This window comes from Eumetopias jubatus, unplaced genomic scaffold (genome assembly GCF_037043125.1).
Source record: "Eumetopias jubatus isolate StellerSeaLion01/CBP00866 unplaced genomic scaffold, mEumJub1_p1.0 scaffold_15, whole genome shotgun sequence".
NCBI lineage: Eukaryota > Metazoa > Chordata > Mammalia > Carnivora > Otariidae > Eumetopias > Eumetopias jubatus.
In genome coordinates, this window is record NW_028274821.1 from 2,814,190 (window position 1) to 2,833,353 (window position 19,164).

Below are 19,164 nucleotides of genomic sequence, written 5' to 3' on the forward strand. Positions count from 1 at the left end.
CAAACCTGAGAGTTTCCCACAAACCTGGGGGCTCCCAGGGCTCTTGGCATACTCCCTTGAGGACACTAGGGTTGCGTGTGTGAAGACGTATGATCCTGGCAGAACATTATGGTTTGGGCCAACAAATAATTCATAGAGTTCTGCTCCCATATCCCACATAACTTCTCTGAGTCACCTAAAATGCCAACAAAAGCACGTAAGATGTTTTTAAATGACTTCAACATCGTCATTAGAGGCCTGTTGCCCTATTTTCTATTTTATTTCTATTTCCTAGCCTGGGAGCAGCACACAGGACAGGGTACTTCCATCACCTGAGTCTAGACTGACAATTATTCTGACAGAAACACAGTTGAAGCCTGGGTGCTTGAACACGCTTGTGCCCGGGGGTCTGGGGCACCCACGTCCTCGGGGGCCCGCCCACCTGGGCCAGGGCAGCGGGATTAGAACTGTGGTCTTTAAATCTAAGAGTAAAACAGTTTGGGGGCTGTTTTAGATCCCCTTGCGAACTCTGTGGGAGCCTGTTACAGAGAACATGGGCAAGGAACAGCTTGCACGTGGCACACTTGACTCTTGTGATCTGCAAAGAGCTAAAGGGTGTGTGGTTTACTTAGGATGCCGAGGAGTTCCCCATTCTGGCAGTTGCGTCTGAAAGAAGAGACAGAGTAGCATCTCCGAACTTTCAGTCCCAGCAGCAGCCGCAGGTAATTTTTAGATTGACCCTGTCGTTGCTTTAGGCCTAACTTTTCTTGCTCAACTAAACTCTCGAGAAAAACTTTTTTCCAGACTTCTTTATGTACCAAGAAAGGTGGTTTTGGTTTGATTTCTTCCTTTATTGGAGAATCACATGCAGGGTGTTGGAATACAGTTGCTCTAAGCGCACACATTTGTCACCTTCATAAGAAGACTGGTGGTAGCTACCACTGCTACATCAGAAAGCGGGGAGCATGGGCTGCCTGAGGGTCTTTGATGGAAAGTGAAAAAGTTGCCTGTGTATTCGGGAAACAGGACTTCCTTTTTTTTTTTTCCTTAAGATTTTATTTATTATTTGAGAGAGAGAGAATGAGAGATAGCATGAGAGGGAAGAGGGTCAGAGGGAGAAGCAGACCCCCCGCTGAGCAGGGAGCCCGATGCGGGACTCGATCCCGGGACTCCAGGATCATGACCTGAGCCGAAGGCAGTCGCTTAACCGACTGAGCCACCCAGGCGGCCAGGGAAACAGGAATTCCTTTGTGAGGCAGCAGTGTCTGACAAAACAAAATAAGGAGAGCGCCCCCCCCCCCCCCCCCCCCCCCCCCGCCCAGCCAAATTCAACTCTAAGCCGTCAGTACAAGGTGAAGAGAGGACTCTCCTTGAGCCCCCTGCCCTGCTGTGGATTCGTCATCCAGGTGGAGAACTTGCACACTTGGTCCCATTTCTTCACTGGTCTCCGGCATCCTCACTGCCATTTTGCCTTCTCAAGTGGGGGCATTATTTTCACATTTGTGAGAAGTAAAATTCTAAACGTTGTGCAGATTCCCTGGAATTCCCGTGGTACGGTGTGGTCCTCTTCCGTCCCTGCCCATGGAGTCTGTAGCCACCTGTATGGCACGCTGGGCTCGCCCGTTGACAGGGCCCTCGTCCGGGCCAGAGGGCAGAATGGTTGTGCTGAGCGCATGCATGCGGCAGCTTGCCTCTGCAGCTTTTCACACGGCCTCAGACCCCAGAAAACAGCTCTTTGAAGTAGAGCACACTTCGTGCCTAAATTTCATACCTGCTGCAGGCATTTTGGACTTGTGTAAATTCTTGGTCATATGCCCATGATTTCATGGCATTCGATTGGCTCCTGTAGGCAGTTGGTGGTTGTGTGGTGCCAAGGAGACAGTGACACCGATCAGTTAGCCTCATGCACGGACTCCTGTTGCCAAAGACTCCACACAAGTCCTGGTTTCTTACCCGAAGGCGTGTGCGCTTCCTCACAGTGCAAATACAGACAGAGAGAAACCCAGGGCTAGGAGAGAGGGAGGAAATAAAAAACCACGGCAGTCACATTGGAAGATAATGTAGATTATCTGGGTTTTTCTTTAGTTATTTAAAGATTTGTTTTATGGTCGCTATAAATAGATTTCATTTTATCGTTTTTATGACTTCTTGTCTTAAAACAAAAACACTTGTAAAATATGCTATTTTAAGAAAACTTCTGATTTTATAATTTTTTAGAATAATTTTAAAAATAGTGGAAAGAAGAGCCAGATTCCAGTACAGTTGGATTTGGGAGGAATGCTGGCAGCCCTGGAGAAGAAGCAGCACTCGCAGAGTGCCACGCCGTCCTCCAGACCTGTGGTGTTCTCAGGTAAGAGTGGCTCTTCGTCTCGGGGAAATGGCTGAGGGTCTCTTTCAGATAGACTGCTCTGTGACAATCTTTAATCAGAACAGCATGGTACTGTGATAGAGAGATACTAATGGAATAGATTGGGAGTCCAGAAATAAACCCACATATCTATGGCCAGTGAATTTTTGACCAAAATGTGTTCATTAAAAGAACAAGGAACGGTTTTGAAAAATGGTGCTGGGACAGCTGGATTTCCCCATGCCGGAGACAGCTGGGCTCCTACCGCGCGCTGTGTGCAGTAGTTAAAGTGGAGCAATGACCTCAATATAAAAACTAAGCCCAAAAAACCCTTAGGAAAAAAAACAAAGGTGGGGTGCCTGGGTGGCTCAGTCAGTTAAGCATCCAGCTCTTGGTTTTGGCTCAGGTCGTGATCTCAGGCGGGGCTCCATGCTCAGTGGGGAGTCTGCTTGAGATTCTCTCAAAAAAAAAAAACCAAAAAAACAAAACGAAAAGAAAGAAAAAGCAAAGGTAAATTTCATGGCTTACGATTAGGCAGTGAATTTTTAGCTAGGACACCAAAAGCACAGGCCACAAAAGCAAAAATAAATAGGATTTCATCAAAAACAAGAACTTTTGTATACCAGAGGATGTTATCAAGAAAATGAAAAAGATAGCGGCGCCTGGGTGGCTTAGTTGGTTAAGCGACTGCCTTCAGCTCGGGTCATGATCCTCGAGTCCTGGGATCGGTTCCCACATCAGGCTCCCTGCTCAGCGGGGAGTCTGCTTCTCCCTCTGACCCTCTTTCCTCTCGTGCTTTCTGTCTCTCATTCTCTTTCTCTCAAATAAATCTTTAAAAAAAAAAATGAAAAGATAATTTACTTACGGAAGGCGAGAAAATGTTTGCAAATCATATATCTGATAAGGATTTGATGTCCAAATATCTACGAACTCCTCCTATAGCTCAACAATAAACACCCACTAAAAAATAGGCGAAGGACTTGACACTGCTCCACAAGAAGATACACACGTGGCCAGTAACACATGAAAAGATGCTTAACATCATTAGTCCCTAGACGAATATGAGCCAGCACCACAGTGAGACAGTTCTTCATACCTGCTATGGTAGCTGTCGTCAGAAACATGGAAAATAGCAGGTGTTGGCAAGGATTTGGAGAAAGTGGAGACCACTGGGAAATGGGAGAGGGTGAGACCACTTTGGGAGGCAGTCTGGCAGCTCCTCAGAACGCTACGTAGGGGGTTGCCGTGTGCCCGGCAATTCCGTACTCCATGTGCACCCAGACACTTGCAGGCCAGCGCTCATAGCAGCATTATTCCAAATAGTTAAAAGTGGAGACACCCCCAAGTGTATATCAGCACAAATGGGTAAACAGAGTGTGGTCCAGCCGTACAGTGGACTGGTACTCAGCCTTACAAGGAAGGACGTTCTGCCACCTGCTGTGACATGGGGAAATGTGAAAACGTTCTGCTGATGAAATCCGCCAGCACAAAAGGGCCCACGCTACGTGAGAGATGGAGAATAGACAGAGTCACAGAAGGGGCTGGAGGGTACCTGGGTTTGAGGGTATGGGAGTTACTGTTTCGTGGGACAGACCTTCAGTTTGGGGCACGAAAAATTTGGGGGAATAGGTGGGGGTGATGGTTGCACAACATTGTGAATGTAATTGATGCCCCTGAATTGTGCGCTTAGGAATAGTTAAAATACTAATTATTGTAAGTTCCTTAAATACGATCAGTTTAGGAAAGGACAGTTAAGTGTTGTAACACTCGTGGTCATGAGCCTAAAATATTTACTATCTGGTCCTTTAAGGAAAAGCTGGCTGGCCCTGATCTGTCCACCCATCAGTATTTTATTTTTCTTGGTGCATTTCAGAGTTGCAGACCTTGGTCGATGTCACCTCTCAGTGTTGCAGCATGCATGTCATTGACTAGCATTTATGGTTTTTGTCTTTGGAGGTGAAGCATGCATATAGTGGAATGCACAGATCTTAGGTATGCCCTTTGCAGAGTAACCCAGCCTCCGTCACCACCCTTGGAAGCTCCCTTGGCCCCACCCAGCAGATTCCTGCCGTGCCCCAGGCCGCGCTTTGTCTGTCTTTGATTCTTTGTCACAGATTTCCTTTTCCCTTTTCTAGAGCTTCATAGAAATGGAATGCTGCAGGGATCCTGTAAGGCTTCCTTCAGGTGTTTTTGAGATATACTCCTGGTGTGTGTGTGTGTGGGGGGGGTTCATTTTTGTTTTTTGTTTTTATTTTATTTTTTAAAAGATTTTATTTGTGAGAGAGCACACGCATGCATGCACAAGCAGGGGGAGGGGCAGAGGCAGCGGGAGAAGCAGGCTTTTCTGCTTGAGCAGGGAGCTCAATCATGACCTGAGTGGAAGGCAGATGCTTAACTGGTGCCCTGCTTTTTTCTTTTTTATCCAGGTGAAATTCAAGTAATATAAAACTACCGATTTTAAGGTGTACAATGCAGTGGTGTGGAGTTCATCCACAGTGTTGTGTAGTCTCGTTTTTCTGGTTCCACACTTTTTCGTCCTGCGGAAAGGAGACCCCTGCCCACTAAGCTCCCTATTTCCCCAGCCCCTGGCAACCCCCAGTGTGCATTTTCTCTGTGGATTTTCCTGTTCTGATGTGTTACGTAAATGGAATGGTGCAATTTGTGACCTTTTGTGTCAGTCTCTTTTCACTTGGGAGAGTGCATTGGACTTTCTTTTTTTTTTTGACTTTTTTATTGTTGCGTTAATCATCATACATTACATCATTAGTTTTTGATGTAGTGTTCCGTGATTCATTGTTTGTGCATAACACCCAGTGCTCCATGCAGAACGTGCCCTCTTTCATACCGATCACCAGGCTAACCCATCCCCCCACCCTCCTCCCCTCTAGAACCCTCAGTTTGTTTTTCAGAGTCCTTCGTCTCTCATGGTTTGTCTCCCCCTCTGATTTACCGTCTTCATTTTTCCCCTCCTGCTATCTTCTTTTCTTTTTTTTCCTTAACATATATTGCATTATTTGTTTCAGAGGTACAGATCTGTGATTCAACAGTCTTGCACAATTCACAGCACTCACCATAGCACATACCCTCCCCAATGTCTTATCACCCAGCCACCCCATCCCTCCCACCCGCCACCACTCCAGCAACCCTCAGTTTGTTTCCTGAGATTAAGAATTCCTCATATCAGTGAGGTCATAGGATACATGTCTTTCTCTGATTGACTTATTTCACTCAGCATAACACCGTCCAGTTCTATCCACGTCATTGCAAATGGCAAGATCTCATTCCTTTTGATGGCTGCATAATATTCCATTGTGTATATATACCACCTCTTCTTTATCCATTCATCTGTCGATGGACATCTTGGCTCTTTCCACAGTTTGGCTATTGTGGACATTGCTGCTATAAACATCGGGGTGCACGTACCCCTTCGGATCCCTATATTTGTATCTTTGTGGTAAATACCCAGTAGTGCAATTGCTGGGTCGTAGGGTAGCTCTATTTTCAACTGTTTGAGGAACCTCCATACTGTTTTCCAGAGGGGTTGCGCCAGCTTGTGTTCCCACCAACGGTGTAGGAGGGTTCCCCTTTCTCCACATCCCTGCCAACGTCTGTCGTTTCCTGACTTGTTCATTTTAGCCATTCTGACTGGTGTGAGGTGGTATCTCATGGAGGTTTTGATTTGGATTTCCCTGATGCCGAGCGATGTTGAGCACTTTTTCATGTGTCTGTTGGCCATTTGGATGTCTTCTTTGGAAAAATGTCTGTTCATGTCTTCTGCCCATTTCTTGATTGGATTATTTATTCTTTGGGTGTTGAGTTTGATAAGTTCTTTATAGATTTTCGATACTAGCCCTTTATCATGTCATTTGCAAATATTTTCTCCCATTCTTTTGGTTGTCTTTTGGTTTTGTAGACAGTTTCTTTTGCTGTGCAAAAGCTTTTTATCTTGATGAAATCCCAATAGTTCATTTTTGCCCTTGCTTCCCTTGCCTTTGGCGATGTTTCTAAGAAGAATTTGCTGCGGCTGAGGTCGAAGAGGTTGCTGCCTGTGTTCTCCTTTAGGATTTTGTTGGACTCCTGTCTCACATTTAGGTCTTTCAACCATTTGGAGTGTATTTTTGTGTGTGGTGTAAGGAAATGGTGCAGTTTTATTCTTCTGCATGTGGCTGTCCAACTTTCCCAACACCATTTGTTGAAGAGACTGTCTTTTTCCATTGGACATTCTTTCCTGCTTTGTCAAAGATAAGTTGACCATAGAGTTGAGGGTCCATTTCTGGGCTCTCTATTCTGTTCCACTGATTTTTGTGTCTGTTTTTGTGCCAGTACCATACTGTCTTGATGATGACAGCTTTGTAATAGAGCTAGAAGTCCAGAATTGTGATGCCGCCAGCTTTGCTTTGCTTTGCTTTTTCAACATTCCTCTGGCTATTCAGGGTCTTTTCTGGTTCCATACAAATTTCAGGATTATTTGTTCCATTTCTTTGAAAAAGGTGGATGGTATTTTGTTGGGGATTGCATTGAATGTGTAGATTGCTCTAGGTAGCATTGACATCTTCACAATGTTGGTTCTTCCAGTCCATGAGCATGGAACGTTTTTCCATTTCTTTGTGTCTTCCTCGATTTCTTTCAGGAGTATTTTATAGTTTTCTAAGTACAGATCCTTTGCCTCTTTGGTTAAATTTATTCCTAGGTATCTTATGATTTTGGGTGCCATTGTAAATGGGATCGACTCCTTAATTTCTCTCTTTTCTGTCTTGTTGTTGGTGTATAGGAATGCCACTGATTTCTCTGCATTGATTTTATAGCCTGCCACTTGCCTGAATTCCTGTCTGAGTTCTAGCAGTTTTGGGGTGGAGTCTTTTGGGTTTTCCACATACAGTATCATATCATCTGCAAAGAGTGAGAGTTTGACTTCTTCTTTGCCGATTTGGATGCCTTTGATTTCTTTTTGTTGTCTGATGGCTGTGGCTAGGACTTCTAATACTATGTTGAATAGCAGTGGTGAGAGTGGACATCCCTGCCACGTTCCTGACCTTAGGGGGAAAGCTCTCAGTTTTTCCCCATTGAGAATGATATTCGCTGTAGTTTTTTCATAGATGGCTTTTATGATATTGAGGTATGTACTCTCTATCCCTATACTCTGAAGAGTTTTGATCAGGAAAGGATGCTGTCCTTTGTCAAATGCTTTTTCTGCATCTATGGAGAGGGTCATATCGCCTTGGACTTTGATCCGTGTACCTGCATCAGCATTGGGCTAGTTTTTGTGGCTGAATCGTATTCCTTTGGCCACGTTTTGTTGACCCATTCATCCCCTGATGGACATTTAGGTTGTCTCCACCTTTGGCTGTTGTGAATAGTACATTTGTACTGTTCGGGTACCAGTATTTGCGTATCTGTTCTTGATTCCCGTGGGAGCGGAATTGCTGGGCCATGTGGTAGGGATATGTTTACTTTATAAATTTGCCAGACCTTTCTCCATACTGCATGTGTGCTGTTTTACACTCAACCAGTAGCGTGTGAAACCTCTGCTGGTTCCACATCCTCACCAACATTTGGTCATGTTGATGTCACTTGTAGCCTTTCTTGGGGACCGGGCTGGAGGTGGCATATTTTTGAAGCTGAAAATTCGGAATGCTGCGGGTCATTTTTGTACGGGCTGCTGAATGGTATGCAGCGAGCATTTCTGAATAGGATTCTCATGGCTGCGGTACAAGGAAGCTTACGTGACAGTTTGTGAGTGGCATTTACCCCCAGCCCAGCACACAGCCTTGCGGTTCTGACCGCAGGTAATTCAGCTGAAACACAGCGGCTGAGGCAGCAGCAAACAGCGTGTCCCTCGTGCCCGTTTCTCCCGCACGCTGCGTTCCTGGGGCCGCCTGCAGCGGCGCCATGTGGGAGTGTGCAGAGAGCAGAGGCTCTGGGCCTGCCTCGGACTTTGGACAAGTGTGGTGAAATCCCTGGGGATGGGGTCAAGGTTGGGGAAGGGGTGTTTTTAGCAAGCACACGGGAGGACTTGTTTCCTCCTCTTTTTTTTTTTTTTTTTTTTTTTACTTTTCGTTATGGAAAATAACGAAAGGTAGAGTGCAGTGAGGCCTGCCACATGAGCGTTTCCCAGCTCCAGTGGTTGTCACCATTGTGCCACTCCGGTTGTATCTGTGACCCAACTTTTAATTTTTCTGAAGTGCTTTTAAGCACCTGGTAGATGTTACATCATTTCCCGCCTAAGTACGTCTGTTGGCATGTCTGACTGGCAGTGGGTGTGTGTTTCAGTGGACCACTCGGTCATCCTCCGACGGTGTTAGTGCTTGTTTCTCATAGTGTCTACTGTCCAGTCTGTATTTAAATTTTCTTGGTTGTCTCAGTGATGTTGGTAATTTTATTGGGTACATTGTGAGTCTGAGTGACTAGTAGACACACCAAAGCTTGGGACCACTGCCCCTTTGGGTAGTCTTCCTTGCTTTTCTCAGCTCATTTGGGAAAGGCCTCTAGGGCTTTGATTGTACACAAGTGTTGTTTTCAGACTACTGCAGGTGCTTTGGTAGGAGGTGATAATTTACGGGTTACCTATGGGCAGAGTCAGCTTTTCCTTGGCAGTTAGTTTTGGGCTTGTTCTGTATTTTTTGATGAGGTGGTGAGTCAGGTGTGGCCACAAGAGGAGATAGAAGAGAGGCTCAGGAAAACACAGTTTATAATAGTCCCAGGTCCTAAAGACAGGAGGCACGGCCACCTGGGTAAGCACCAGTGTAGATAGCAGGCAGAGGACAGAAGCAAGGGGAGACTTTAGGCTGGAGCCTTTGTTGGGGTTTCCATGGGCAGGAAAGGGTGCACTGTTTAGGACTGGTCAGTTTAAATAATTGCAGCGAGCCCTGAGCTAGAGGTATTCCTGGTTGCCTGGCCCCTGGCCCTGGGATGATGAAGAGATGTTGCCTCCTGAGTGCACAGGCCAGACAGAGGAGGCTCTGGGTGGGCTAGTTTGCATATCAAAGACATGTTCCAGGCTGGACCCTTTGGTATCTCTAAGAATCAGGGGGCCCAGGAGGGGCACTCTCCTTAGCTGTGAAAGCCTTTAAGATGTAAAAACATCATGATAAACAGAGAATACACAGACATAATGTAGGGCTTCAGTCATGGGTCACAGCAGAAGTTACCTTAGCCTTATGTTTTTCAGAGCAGGTATTTGAGTAACCTGTATCGGCCTCAGAGAAATCTGGAAGACTTTCAGCCACCCCTCTGATTCTGCAGAATGTCGCTTCCTCCCCAGGAAGGGGGCTGTGTAAGCTGTTGACTGAGCTTTCCAGACCTTCAGTCAAAGGTGAAAGCAGGAAGGCAGAGGAGGAGACCTCTGAGGGATACGAGATGGCTCTTTTGGGACTAGGTTCAAGTTGGACCTTTTAGGTGGAATTGTGTGTGAAATAGTTGAGCAAGGAGTGGGAAATCAGAAGAGATTTTTTTTTTTTAAAGAAGCGTCTTACATTTTGGTTTGTAGAACCCATAGAGGTGGAAGAGTAATAGAAGCTTTAAAATTGGCCAGTCAGAAACCAAGAAGATAATTCTGTAATCACGTGTGACTAAAAATACATAATACAGATGGTCAAATCGTTCTAAAATGTTTTTAAGAGGTAAATTTTATGTTTTCTGGTCCAGGTCACATTTTTAAGTAGTTTCAAGTTGAATTGTAAGGCTGGGATTTTGATAATATCGAAATGATATTTTGGCCAGAACCCAAGGAATGCCTAAATCCCGATGTGCCCATCTCCTTCCCTTTTGACATTACTAATGGAACCATCTTTATCAGGAAAAGTAAAAACCAGTGAAGAGGAATTCAGGGTTTCTCTTTTATTTTTTGCTGAGCCAGTGCCAAGTACTCCTCTGCAGAGCTTTCTGGCTAGAACACAACTTAACTCAAAGGGCTTTGGGCTTGAGTCTGTTCTGGACCCCAAATCAGGTCTGCCCACCTGGCTGCCAGGATGATGTGGAAGAGATACGTGCTTTTACCAGCCGCAGAGGGAGGAGTAGCTGTGGTTCCTTAGACAGTGCCTTGAAATCTACGGTGTGTTTCTTTTAGACACATATAGTCACATTTTTCTTTCTTACCCAGTCGGACAGTCTCTGCCTCTTGAGTGGGGTGTTTCCTTCATTCACACTGAGTGTAATTGTTACTGTGGTTGGATTTACATCTGCTGTTTGCTGGTTTTTTAATTCTCTCATGTCTTCCTTGTTCCTCTTTAACTGCCTTTTATGCTAAGTAAATAATTTTTTAATATTTATTTATTTATTTATAGAAGCAAGAAGGGACAGAAGGGGGGGGAGAGAGAGAATCTTAAGCAGGCTTCATGCCTGGGGCTGGATCCCACGACCCTGAGGTCAGGACCTGAGCTGAAATCAACAGTCTGACTCTTAACCGCCTGAGTACCCAGGCGCCCCAAGTAAATATCTTTAGAGTATCATTTTGATTCCTTTATTAAAATTTTTAATTTTTTTAAAAATAGGAAAGTAGGTGGTTGCTCATGAATAAGGAAAGTGATTTCTCCAGAAACTACGGTATACACATGAGTGTCTGCACTGGAGAAACTTTACTCCAGTGTAATTCTTGTCTCCCTCTCTGTCTGGGCTGCTGTTGTCTGTGTCACGCCTGTATACGTTATAAACAAAACAGTATGGTGTTGGAAGGACTTCTCTATGTAGTCATGTCTTTTGAAGAAACTAAGACAAGAAATGAGAAAAAAAATGTATGTTTGCCAGCTTTATATTCACAATCGTCCATGTTCTGTATTTATTCCTCTGGAGTCCGTTACCGTCTGGTGGCACTTCCGTCAGCATTTCTTCCGAAGGCCTTCCTCTCATATCATACAGGGGTTTGCTAAGCAGCAGATTCTCTCATGCTTTGTTTGTCTAGGAACGTCTTTAGTTTGCATGTAGTTTTGGAAAGATAGTTTTGCTGGATATAGAATTGCTGCTTGGCGATTTTTTTCTCCCTCAGTACAGGCGTACCTCGGAGATATCATGGGTGTGGTTCCAGACCACTGCTATAAAGTGAATATTGCAGTAAAGCAAGTCAAGATTAATTTTTGTTTTCCCAGGGCATATAAAAGTCATGCTTACACTGAACTGTAGTCTGTTAAGTGCAACAGTGTTATGTCTAAAAAACAGTGTACATCTTTTTTTAAATAATTATTTGTCAGAGAATGAGAGTGAGAGAGGTGGGCAGAGGGAGAAGCAGACTTCCCACTGAGCAGGGAGCCCGATGAGGGACTAAATCCCAGGACTCCAGGATCATGACCTGAGCCGAAGGCAGATGCTTAACTGACTGAGCCACCCAGTCGTCCCAACAATGTACATATCTTAATTAAAAAATATTTTTAAAAAATGCTAACCATCATCTGAGTTTTCAAGAACCATAATCTTTTTGCTGGTGGAGGGTCTTGTTCCTGATGTTTAAGGCTGCTGACCCATCAGGGTGGTGGTGGCTGTGGCCATTTCTGAAAATAAGACAACCCTGATGTTTGCTGCATGGATTGACTCTTCTTTCAGGAATAATTTCTCTGTAGCATGAGATACTGTTTGGTAGCATTTTACCCACCGTAGGACTTCTTTCAAAACTGGAGTCCAGGGACACCTGGGTGGCTCAGTCAGTTAAGCGTCTGCCTTCGGCTCAGGTCATGACCTCAGGGTCCTGGGGTGGAGCCCCGCATCGGGCTCCCTGCTCAGGGGGGAGTCTGCTTCTCCCTCTGCTCCCCCACCGCCACCCCACTCACACTCTGTCTCAAGAAAAGAAAATCTTAAAAAAAAAACAAAAACAAAAACTGGAGTCCATCCTCCAACTCCCCCGCTGCTTTACAACTAGGTTCACTTGATATTCTAAATCCTTTGTTGTCATTTCAACAGTCTTCACGGCATCTTTACCAGGTGTAGATTCCATCTCAGGGATCCCCTTTTTTGCTCATCCATCAGAAGCAACTCCTCATCTGTCCAAATTTTATCCTGAGACTGTGGCAGTTCACTCCCATCTTCAGGCCACACTTCCGATCCTGGTTGCCTTGCCGTTTCTCCCCCATCTGCAGTGACTCCTCCACTGAAGTCTTGAACCCCTCAAACCCACCCCTGAGCGCTGGGATCACCTTCTTCCAAACTCCTCTTCATGTTGATAGTTTGACCTCTTCCCGTGAATCATGCATGTTAATGTCATCTAGGGTGGTGAATCCTTTCCAGGATGTTTTCGATTGACTCTGCCCAGATCCATCAGAGGAATCACTAGCTGTGGCAGCTGTAGTCTTACTAAAGGTATTTCTTAAAGAATGAGAGTTGAAAGTCAGAATCACCCCTGGATCCATGGGCTGCAGGATGGATGTTGTGGTAGCAGGCATGAAAGCAACGTTAATCTTGTCCGTCTCCATCAGAACTCTTGGCTGACCAGGTGCACTGTCAGTGAGCAGTTATATTTTGAGCAGAATCTTTTTTTACTGAGCCATAGGTCTCAGTTTTAAGCGGGCTTAAAATAGTGAACCATGTTGTAAACAGATGTGCCGGCCCCAGGCTGTCTTCCATTTAAAGATCACAGGCAAAGTAGATGTAGTATAATTCTTTTTTTCTAAATTCCAGTATATTTAACATAGAGTGTTATATTAGTTTCAGGTGTACGGTATAGAAATTCAGCAATTCTATACATTACTCAGTGCTCCTCACGGTAAGTGTACTCTTAAACCCCATCACCCATTTCACCCATTCCCCTACCCACCTCTCCTCTGGTAGCCATCAGTTCGTTTGTGTAATTAAGAGTTTGTATGTTTTTTTTCTTTGTTTCTTAAATTTCACATGAGTGAAATCATGTTACTTGTTTTTCTCTGACTTATTTCGCTTATCATTATACTCTCTAGGTCCATCCTGTTGTTGCAAATGGCAAGATTTCCTTTTTTTTCTTTTTACAGTTAATATTCCACTGAGTATACGTATATATACCGCTTCTTTATTCATATATCACTGGACACTTGGGTTGCTCCCGTAATTTGGCTATTGCAAATAAGGCTGCAGTAAACATAGTGGTGCATATATCTTTTTTGAATTAGTGTTTTTGTATTCTTTCAGTAAATACCCAGTAGTGGAATTACTGGATCATAGGGTGGTTCTATTTTTAACTTCCTGAGAAGCCTCCATCCGGGTTTCCGTGGTGGCTGCAGCAGCTTGCATTCCCACCAGCCTTTCTCCGTGTCCGCGTCAACGCTTGTTCCTTGTGTTTTTGATTTAAGCCATTCTTACAGGTGTGAGGTGAGATCTCATTGTGGTTTTGTTTTCCATTTCCCTGATGATTAGTGAAGTTGAGCATCTTTTCATGTGTCTGTTGGCCATCTGGATGTCTTTTTTAGAGAAATCTCTGTTCATGTCTTCTGTCCATTTTTAATTGTATTATTTGTTTTTTTGGTATTACGTTGTATAAGTTTTTTTAATATATTTTGGTTACTAACCCCTTATTGGATATGTCATTTGCAAATATCTTTTCCCATTCAGTAGGTTGTCCTTTAGTTTTGTTGATTGTTTACTTCACTGTGCAGAAGCTTTTTATTTTGATGTCCCAGTAGTCATTTTTGCTTTTATTTCCCTTGTCTCTGGAGACATATCTAGAAAAATATTGCCATGGCTCATGTCAGAGAAATTACTGCCTGTGCTCTCTTCTAGGATTTTTATGGTTTCAGGTCTCACATTTAGGTCTTTAATCCATTTTGAGTTTATTTTTGTGTATGGTTTAAGAAACTAGTTGTCTCATTATTTTGCATGTAGCTGTCCAGTTTTCCCAACACCATTTGTTAAAGAGACTGTCTTTTCCCCATTGTAAATTCTTACCTCCTTTGATGAAGATTAATTAGCCATATAATTGTGGGTTTATTTCTGGGTTTTCTATCCTGTTCCATTGATCTGTGTGTCTGTTTTTTGTGCTAGTACCATACTGGTGTTTTATTTTTTTAAAGATTTATTTATTTATTTATTTTAGAGAGAGGGAGAGGGAAAGAGAATCTGAGGCAGGCTCGGCACTCACATGACACTGAGATCATGACCGGAGCTGAAACCAAGAGCTGGACGCCTGACTGTGCCACTCAGGCGCCCCAGGACCATACTCTTTTGATTACTAGAGCTTTGTATATAACTTGAAGTCTGGGATTGTGATACCTTCAGTTTTGTTCCTCTTTTTTAAGATTGCTTTGACCATGTAGGGTCTTCTGTGGTTCTATAAAAGTTTTAGAATTATTTGTTCTTGTTCTGTGAAAAATGCTGTTGATGTTTTGAGAGGGATTGCATTAAATCTGTAGACTGCTATGTAATGTGGACATTTTTAACAGCATTTGTCCTCCCCATCCATGAACATGTTTAAGATTTTATTTACCTACTTGACAGAGAGAGCACAAGCAGGGGGAGTGGCAGGCAGAGGCAGAGGGAGAAGCAGGCTCCCCACTCAGGGAGCCCGACGTGGGGCTCGATCCCAGGACGCTGAGATCACGATGGGACCATGACCCGGGCCGAGAGCAGAGGTGCTCGAGTGACTGAGCCACCCAGGCGCCCCAGCATGGAGTATCTTTCCATTTGTTTGTGTTACCTTCAGTTTCTTTCGTCAGTGTTTTTTAGTTTTCATAGTACACACGTCTTTTACTTTCTTGGTTAAGTTTATTCTTAGGTATTTTATTGTTTTTGGTGCAATTATAAATGGGTCTGTTGTCTTTATTTCTCTTCATGGTATTTCATTATTAGTGCATAGAAACACAATGGATTTCTGTGCATTGATTTTGTATCCTGTTTACTGAATTCATTTATCAGTTTTAGCAGTTTTTGGTGGAGTCTAGGGTTTTCTATATATAGTATAATATCATCTGCTAATAGTGAAAGTTTGACTTCTTCCTTACCAATTTGGAAGACTTTTCTTTCTTTCTGTTTTCTGAGTGCTGTGGCTCGGACTTCAGGTGCTGTGTTGAATGAGTGGTGACATCGTTGTCTTATTCCTGACCTTAGGGGAAAGCTCCTAGTTTTTTACCATGGAGTGTGAGGTTAGCTGTGGATTTTTCATAGATGGCTTTTATTATGTTGAGGTATATTTCCTCTAAAACTACTTTGTTGAGGGTTTTTATTATGAATGGATGTTGTACTTGGTCACATGCTTTTTTTGCATCTGTTGATATGGCTTTTATCCTTTTTCTTATTGGCGAGTGTATCATATTGATTTGTGAATATTGAACCACCCGTGTATCCCAGGAGTAAGTCTCACTTGATCGTGATGATTTTTTTTTTAATGTATTGTTGAATTCAGTTTGCTATTTTCTTTTTTTTTTTTTAAAGGTTTTATCTGTTTGACAAAGAGAGACACAGCGAGAGCAGGAACACAAGCAGGGGTAGTGGGAGAGGGAGAAGCAGGCTTCCCGCGGAGCAGGGAGCCCGATGCGGGCCTCGATCCCAGGACCCTGGGATCATGACCTGAGCCGAAGGCAGACGCTTAACGACTGAGCCACCCAGGCGCCCCTCAGTTTGCTATTTTCTTGAGGATTTTTGCATCTGTGTTCATCAGAGATAGAGGCCTGTAGTTCTCTTTTATTGTGGTGTCTTTATCTGGTTTTGGTTTCAGGGTAATGCTGATTCATTCATAGAATGAATTTGGAAGCTTTCCTTCCTCTTTTATTTTTTGGAATGGTTTGAGAAGAGTACTTATTAACTCTTCTTTAAATGTTTGGTAGAATTCACCTGTGAAGCCATCTGGTTCTGGACTTTCGTTTGTTGGGAGTTTTTTGATTAGTGATTCAGTTTCACTGCGGGTAATTAGTCTATTCAAATTTTCTCTTTCTTCCTGACTCAGTTTAGGGAGGTTATGTATTTGTAGGAATTTATCCATTTCTACTCTATGCCAGTTTCTTGGCATATAAAGTTTCATAATATTCTCCTACAGTCCTTTGTATTTCTGTGGTTTTGGTTGTTCTCTTTCATTTCTGATTTTGTTGATTTCAGTCCCCTTCCCCCGCCCCCCCCGCCCCCCGCCCTCTGCCCTGTGTCTGGCTAAAAACTTACCAGTTTTGTTGATCTTTTCATTGATCTGTCCTATTGTGGTTTTTTTTTTAGTTTCTACATCATTTATTTCTGCTATAATATTTGTGATTTCCTTCCTTCTACTGGTTTGCTATTTTGTTTCTTCTATTTCTAGCTCCTTTAGGTGTAAAGTCAGGCTGTTTATTTGAGATTTTTCTTGCTTCCTGAGGTAGGCCTGTATTGCTATAATCTTCCCTCTTACAATGACTTTTGCTGCATCCCAAAGATTTTGGACCATTGTGTTTTCATTCTCATTTGTTTCCATGTACTTTTTGATTTCTTAGTTGACCCATTCATTGTTAATGTTAGTAATCTCCATGTATTTTTGTTCTTTCCAGATTTTTCCTTATGGTTGATTGCTAGTTTCATAGTGTGGTCAGAAAAGATGCATGGTATGACTTTGAGCTTCTTGAATTTGTTGAGACTTGTTTTGTGGGCTAATATGTGATCTATTCTGGAGGATGCTCCAAGTGCACTTGAAAAGAATGTACTTCCAGCTGTTTTAGGTTGGAATGTTCTGATTGGATCCATCTGTTGGATCCATCTGGTACAGTGTGTCATTCAAAGCCACTGATTCCTTGCTGATAATTCTGTTTGGATGATGTATCCATTGATGTTAGTAGGATGGTGAAGTTCCCTGCTATTAGTGTATTACTATTGATTACTTTATGTTTGTTATTAAATGCTTTTATGTATTTGAGTGCTCCTACTTAGGGTGCACAAATATTTACAGTTATTATGTCTTCTTGTTGGATTGCTCTCTTTTTTTTTTTTTTTTTGAAGATTTTATTTATTTGTCAGAGAGAGGTAGAGAGAGCACAAGTAGGGGCAGAGGGAGAGGGAGAAGCAGACTCCCCACTGAGCAGGGAGCCCGACGTGGGGCTCGATCCCAGGACCCTGGGATCATGACCTGAGCCGAAGGCAGGCGCTTAACCCACTGAGTCCCCCAGATGCCCTGGATTGCCCTCTTTATGATTATGTAGGGCCCTTCTTTGAGAAGTTTCTTGTCTTTGTCTTAAAGTCTAGTTTGTGTACTACAAGTATTGCTACCCCAGCTTTCTTTTCACTTCCATTTGCGTGAGAAATGCTCTTGCTTCCCTGCACTTTCAGTTTGCATGTGGCTTTAGGTCTGAAATGAGTCTCTGGTAGGACAGCATATAGATGGGTCTTGATTTTTTATCCACCCTGTCACCCTGTGTCTTCTGGTAGGAGCTGTTAGTCCATTTATGTTGTTGATGAGTATGTACTTCCTGCCATTTTGTTACGTGTTTATGGTTGTTTTTGTAGTTCTTCTCTGTTCCTTCTCTTGCTCTCTTCTCTCACGGTTTGCTGGCCATCTTTAATGATCTACATGGATTCCTTTCTCTTTATTTTTTGAGTATCTGTTACGAGTTTTTGATTTGTGGTTACCAGTAGGTTGGCGTATCACACCTTATGCATATAGCAGTCTATATTAAGTTGACGTTTGCTTAAGTTTGAACCCGTTCTAGAAGCACTGAATTTTTACTTCTGTCTCCACCGTGTTTTAGGTATATGGTGTCATACTTTACCTCCTTACATTATATGAATCCTTTGACTGATTTTTATAGATATGTTTCCTACCTTTCTCACTCCTGCTTATGGTCTTTCTTTTCCACTCACAGGCACCCCTGTAATAGTTCTTGTAGGGCTGGTTTAGTGGTCATGAATTCCTTTAACTTTTGTTTGGGAAACTGTTTCTTTCTCCTTCTGCTCTGAATGACAGCCTTGCTGGATAGTCTTCTCAGCTGCACTTTTTTTCCTTTCAGCACCTTGAACATACGGTGCTGCTAGGTATCTGCTCAAAAATCCGCTCATAGCCTTAGGGGGGATTCCTTTGGATGTAACTGTTCTCTCTCTTGCTGGTTTTGTTTTGTTTTGTTTTGTTTTGTTTGAGACAGAGGGCGGGGAGAGGGGTAGAGGGAGGGTGAGAGAGAATTTTTTAAATTTTTTTATTAACATATAATGTATTATTTGTTTCAGGGGTACAGGTCTGTGATTCATCAGTCTTACACAATTCACAGCGCTCACCATGGCACATACCTTCCCCAGTGTCCATCACCAGCCACCCCATCCCTCCCACCCCCCCTCCACTCCAGCAACCCTCAGTTTCCTGAGATTAAGAGTCTCTTACGGTTTGTCTCCCTCTCTGGTTTCATCTTGTTTCATTTTTCCCTCCCTTCCCCCATGACCCTCTGTCTTGTCTCAAATTCCTCATATCAGTGAGGTCATATGATACTTGTCTTCTGACTTATTTCGCTTAGCATAATACCCTCTAGTTCCGTCTGTGTCGTTGCAGATGGCAAGATTTCATTTTTTTTTTGATGACTGCATGATATTCCATTGTGTATATATACCACATCTTCTTTATCCATTCATCTGTTGATGGACATCTAGGCCCTTTCCACAGTTTGACTCTTGTGGACATTGTTGCTATAAACATGGGGGTGCACATGCCCCTTGGATCACTACATTTGTATCTTTGGGGTAAATACCCAGTAGTGCAATTGCTGGGTCGTAGGGTAGCTCTATTTTCAACTGTTTGAGGAACCTCCATACTGTTTTCCAGAGTGGTTGCCCCAGCTTGCATTCCCACCAACAGTGTAGGAGGGTTCCCCTTTCTCCGCATCCCTGCCAACATCTGTCGTTTCCTGACTTGTTAATTTTAGCCATTCTGACGGGTGTGAGGTGGTATCTCATTGAGGTTTTGATTTGGATTTCCCTGATGCCGAGTGATGTTGAGCTCTTTTTCATGTGTCTGTTGG

General features: G+C 43.4%; 1 protein-coding gene across 2 annotated transcripts in view; it reads left to right on the forward strand.

Annotated features, from left to right (window-relative positions):
- Positions 1-19,164, forward strand: part of SECISBP2 (SECIS binding protein 2) — a 51,067-nt gene that overhangs the window by 16,087 nt on the left and 15,816 nt on the right. Inside the window, exons 9-10 of one of the 2 annotated variants that reach the window (XM_088019174.1) lie at positions 612-701; positions 2,197-2,329. In XM_088019174.1, the coding sequence (XP_087875300.1) occupies positions 612-701; positions 2,197-2,329 (223 nt within the window). The remainder of the gene's footprint in view (positions 1-611; positions 702-2,196; positions 2,330-19,164) is intronic. The other variant, XM_088019175.1, reaches the window with a different exon arrangement.